Source organism: Egretta garzetta, unplaced genomic scaffold (assembly GCF_000687185.1).
Source record: "Egretta garzetta isolate BGI_Z169 unplaced genomic scaffold, ASM68718v1 scaffold202, whole genome shotgun sequence".
Classification (NCBI taxonomy): Eukaryota; Metazoa; Chordata; class Aves; order Pelecaniformes; family Ardeidae; genus Egretta; species Egretta garzetta.
Window position 1 is genome coordinate 556,932 of NW_009258891.1, and position 5,452 is coordinate 562,383.

At 57.1% G+C, this 5,452-nt stretch overlaps 1 protein-coding gene across 1 annotated transcript in view; it reads right to left on the bottom strand.

Annotated features, from left to right (window-relative positions):
- The window catches only part of LAD1 (ladinin 1), an 8,808-nt gene extending 3,356 nt beyond the window's left edge, over positions 1-5,452 (bottom strand). The window contains 6 exon segments of the mRNA XM_035889739.1: positions 4-499; positions 1,788-1,928; positions 5,065-5,132; positions 5,134-5,186; positions 5,313-5,400; positions 5,402-5,452. Coding sequence (XP_035745632.1) covers positions 4-499; positions 1,788-1,928; positions 5,065-5,132; positions 5,134-5,186; positions 5,313-5,400; positions 5,402-5,452 — 897 coding nt within the window.

The window sequence follows — 5,452 nt, forward strand, 5'->3', positions numbered from 1 at the left end:
CTGCTGGTCCAGAGATAAGGTCACCACCGAGGTTATCTTCTCCTCCGTGCTGCAGCTTCCCTTCCTGGTCAGGATCTTCACTTCACGGAGCCGACAGCCCCCCAGCTCCGGTGATGCCCGCTGCCGTGACTCCCCCACCTCCTTCCTCTGCTCCCCCCGAGGCATCCCCACACCTTGTCCCTCCTTGTCCTGGAGACGTGCCGTCACCACCACCTTTCTCTCCAAGGTCGGCTCCGGGTGCCGGTCTCCTGGTGGATCCCCTCTGCCCTTGGCCGCATCCTGACCCCGCTCTCCAGCCTGGATGCTCTCCTGCCCCGTGCGCGGCTGCGTCCCTGCCTCCGCATGGCTCGCTCCCCCCCCAGGCTCCTGCTGCTCCTTCTCCTGCCTCAGCTTTTCAGAGACAGCCATCGGAGACCTTGTCCGTCTCCCTTGCATCTTCAGCACTTCTGAGAGCTTTCGCTCTTCCTCGAGCAAACCCCAGCACCCCAGGGCCAGAGGGCTGGCTTTTATGCTGCAGGTGAGGTTAATCCAGAGGGCATAAAAATCCCATGAACGTCACTGGAGTCATCCCTGCAGACCAGGGCTTGCAGCCACATTCATCCCTGTCACCACAGCTAGGCTCTCTGAGGGCAAGTTTGGATTAAAAGGGGCTTTTTTCCTTTTTGTGGCAGAGATGAAGTATTTCTGCAGCCTCATCCCAGGACATCAGCATCCACCAAGCCTCTGTGGGCGTGGAGCAGTGTGCTGGGTCTGCTGCTGGATGAGGTGTGCGCCTGTGGCTCTTTGGTGGATTTGGAACAAATACCACTATCTTTAAGTGTAAAGTACTGGTTGTGAGACAATCTGCTATGGCAGGGTTCAGCCACAGACCCAACACCTTCTGCAAAACAGTCATTTTCTCCTCCTTCCCTCAGGCAAACATGGGCACCAGATTTGGGAAGAAGCAGACAGGACATTTGTCCAGGGCCACACAAACTATCTACACAGTCTCCAGGGCTTGGGAAGGGTATGGGATAACATTTGCCCTCCTCCTGGATTGCAGCCACCACATGACCAGCCTGAGCTAGCACCAGGAAAGGGGGACATGTCCTCTTAGCTTGTTCCTGTTAGCCATGACCAAGCCCTGTGCAAGCCAGGCATCCTAACTCCATCATGTCTGCAGAGAGAAACACCTGTAGAGCATGTGTCTCACCATGGACATGAGCCATCTAAATATTGAACATTTCCAGGATCGATTCAGAGAGCGGGTCAGGTTGTGTAAGGGCAGTCTGATTTCAGGGCACCTCCAAATCCCTGCTCCCTGCAACAAGGGACTTTGGGAGCACCTCTGGGAAGCCCTTGGGTCACCTCCCCACTTCAGCACAGGTCATACAACATCACTGCAAGGTTCTCAGGGGCAGGAGGACAGCCAGGTGATGCATGCTCAGCACCTTCCCTGCAGAGATGAGCGCCTGTCTGCTCTGACCTGCTCCAGATGCCACTAGGGCATGGCCATCACCCACCTGAGCTCAACCTCATCGCCAACCCTCACCCTGGCACATCAGTTCCCTGTGCCATGGGACATGTTGAGGCCCATGATTGAACCCACCATACATACCCCTCTTCTTCTACTCCTCCTGTGAAGCCCACCTTTCTGCCCAAGGGTTGGACCCCTGCTCTTCCCACAGCTCAGCCCGCTCTCATCCCCAAAAGACTCCCACCAACTGCAGCAGCTCAGGGCTGAGAAAAACAAGGCTGTGATCTGTCGGCATCAGGAGTAAGACTGATGCTAACCAGACCTCACGCACCTGCTGGAAGCTGGACTGGTGTCTTTCACAGGGCTAGGAGGTTCTTCATCCATTGATGTGGAGGACAGCAGGCTCCGGTGCCTTCGCCGGCGCTCTCTTTGCTGCTCTTCTTCATCCTCAAGGGTCCTCTGCCTGGCCAGGCTGTTTGAGATCAAACACAACAGCACGGTGAGGCTGCGCCCTGCGCGGAGAGCTTGCAGCCCTGATGCCAGATGAGAAAGGGGACCAAAGCAACCCTTGGACAAGGGATGAGGGGCTGGCAGAGGTTGCCTTCCCCAGCTGCTGCACGGGGCTGGAGGCGAGGGACGCCAACGCGAGCCAGGTGCCACAAAGTGCTCTCGCTCCACCCAGCTGATGCAGGCATTTCCCAACACAAGCACTTGACTTTTTACAACTCCTAATTTCTTCTGTTGGAGGGAGCACTCATTTAAAAGGAATCCCTACATTAAGCAAACCTTCCCAGGCAAGGATATTTAACCCGTAACTCAGCATAGACCAGGACCCTAGAGTCACCACATGGATCTCAACCACATAAACTGGAAGGGTAACCACTAGTGGCAGAAGATTTTAGCCCCAGCGTGAGTTGTGGCAATGGCATTTTAATTTTTATTGATCAAAAAGCCTCAGGTGCACAAGCATCTGACAAGCTCTGCCTGGAAACGGGGGTGGCAGGAGCTCCTCTCACTCCCTGAGTGTGGCTGGGCCTGGGAATTGTTTGTAATCACAGATTGTACCAAAAAGGCAAGGTTTGTCATCATCTTTAAAGAGTCAACTTCAAAGATTTTATCTTGCACAAGTAAATATTTTTTTTTCGATAAAAAGCCAACCTGGATAAAAAGTCATTTGGACACCACCGGCTTCCCCTTCTCTGTACAAAACCCTGCCCACCCTCTCTGCTGGTGCATGAACTGTGCTGGAAAACATTTTTACTGGCTGGATTGAGCTTTCCACCGCAGCGTTCCTCTGCCTACAGCGCCAGTTCTCCATCAGCTGCAAACGCAGGCAGGGGTCCCAGCAGAGCTCCCTGCACCCTCAACAGCCGCACGGGCCAGAGCCTCCCTGCACGGGATCCATCCCATCCCAGTGTCCCAGCTCTGGAGCTGGTGCTCCAGTTTCAACCAGACTCAGGGCTTACTCTGAATTTGACTTTTAAGGACGTGAAAGTCAGAGCAGGTCCGGGCCTGCAGTATCGCTCACGTCGTTGTGGACACGGTGACTTGCAGCGTGGTTTGTGAGTTACTGTGTAATGAAAGCTGGGTCATAAATTAAACCACATTACCCCCCGCAAATCCTCGCAGCTTCGGTTCTTCCTGGTCGAGGGAGGCGGGGGAGCGCGGGAGGGTCAGCAGAGCAGAACGGAGAGCACAGGGGGGTCAGGTCCTGCCTGAGAGTTTGGGGACAGGGCAATTCGTGCTGCCCTTTCCTCCCGCTGCCTTCATCCCCATCGCCCCCCCAGCAGCTTTCACGCCTCAACAGCAATCGGACCCACTGGCGGGGGGGGGGGGGGCTCCGGGGTGGTCCCCGATGCCATGCTTGGCATCAGGAAAGACAGGGATGGAGAAGGCTGGGACCTGCCCCGGGGAGCCGTGAGCATCCCCCCGCACCGGGGGACACCTCCCCACCCAGCTCCATGCGGCTGTACTCGCCCCTGGGAGCCTGACCCCGTCTGTACCCAGCTGAGCTGCGCTGGGAAGGCAGCACGACTTTATTTGCGCAGCGCGGCACGAGCTCCCGGCGAGAGGTGCTGCAGCAGCCGCTGTGCACACACCACCCCGGCCGGCAGGGGTAGCACGTGCGCGGGGCTGTAGGCACCCAGGCACCCCCACTGAGCGCCCTCGTCCCTCAAGCAGTGACAGCGCGCGGTCCCCGTGCCAGCTCAAAGCCACGTGAGAGCCCGTTGCTTCTTTGGTTTTGCACGCACAGGCTCCTTCGACATGAAAATGAGATTTTTCCTGCCTTGGCTTCGCTTGGCTCCCGCGGAGGCAGCGTGTAACCTGGCCTTATCGACATGCAGTTTCTTGTTATTTGTAATTAAGCAATCCGCCCATCAGACTATAGATTTGCTTTGCCAGTCCTCTCCTCCTCTTTTCAAAGAGGGATTTATTTTTCACCGCCTTACCTTTTTTAACCTCAAAGAAATGAATAAAACGACTGGCGAGTCGCCCCCTGCCTTGTCCTCTCTTGCCCTGTTAATCATTAGTGCTGAGATATCTGACATTTATGCAGTTTCAGTGAATGCTGTCTCATCTAATGGGAGAGGAGAAACTGCTTTCCTGGGTTGTGAAACAGCCTGGGTGCAGGACCCCGCTGGGCTTTCATTTGGGCAGATCCATGGCGCAGAGGAGGTAGATTTGGATGGGGCTGGGATGCCCTCTGGATCCATCCCAGCCGTGATGGGGGCAGGCTGTGAGCTGGCAGCCTCCGAGCAACGGCGTCTCTCTTCGTTCCCATTTCTGGGCTGGCCATTCCCATTGCTGGGTGTCTTACTCAAAGTACTGGGGTTTGCAATTAGGTCTCGGAGCCATCGTATCCACTCAGACTCAGATTTCTGCCCCGTTTTGTGGGGACAGCGTGGCTGCCTTTGAGTCACCCTCACCCCGTCCGTGTAGCCGAGGTCAGCGGTGCTTGTCCTGGGGTCTGCGGGAGGTCAGGAGCGACCCCCACATTGCCCATGCGACCCCCTGGCTTACCCTGTGGTGCCCAGGAGCTTCACCCGCCCTGGCTCCCATTGGAGACAAAACCACTTTTTAGCAAAGATGGAGCAGAGCGGCCAATGCCGTGGGGCTGTGGGGATCATTCAGCGCCAGCTGATGAATCAGGGCTTGCTCAGCGCCGGATGGGCAGAGGCTGCAACCTCTGCACGGCGGAGCCGGGACACACGCCCAGGGGCTGTACAGATATGGGGTGAGTGAAAAAACCCCACAGCTGGCTCTGGAGCAGGTCTGGAGGCCCAGCCCAGCCAGACCCTACCCCAAAGAACGGCAAACCAACGATATACCCAACACGGGGCAAGGATCCATTTCCAGAGCCGTTTTCCTATGCAGCACTCCGCTTCCCCCGGCGGCAGAAACAATCTGCCTCTGATCTTGCCCACCCACGAGAAACTCCAGCAGTGCCAAGCGCTCGCCAGGGCTGGCACCACCTCTGCAAGCCCCGCGGCGGCTGCCCCCTCTCCCCACCCTCCCCAGCACCCCTCGGCCGAGGGTCACCAGCAGCCCACCCTCACCCCCTCCCTCCCTCGGGGGGAAAGGGTTAAGCATTAAACCACAGCACCTACCTGGAGAGATCGGACCAGTTCCTTCTGCTAGAAGACATTCTTGCTTTTGGTGGTTTCAGAGAGCCCCCAGAACTTGTGCAGGCATCAAGACCAAGGTGCCGTTGGACCCGTGGGGATCTGCGCTGCCGGAGACTCTGCTCCCCAAGGAGGGAGGGACTCCCTGCAAGGTTATTTCCCTGTGCACCTTTACCCTGCCTGCAACCCGTTTACCACCACACTGCATCACATGGTTTCTTATCTACCTTGACAGAGGCAAGGCTGTAATTTGTCTACTAGCGGCGCCGTGCAAAAGACGCCCTGCCCAGGAGTGCCAGGCAAAAGCAAATCACTCCCCGCCGCCTGCTGTGCCAGGGCTCGAGCAGAGACCCGCGCTCGGGGCTCGATCCAT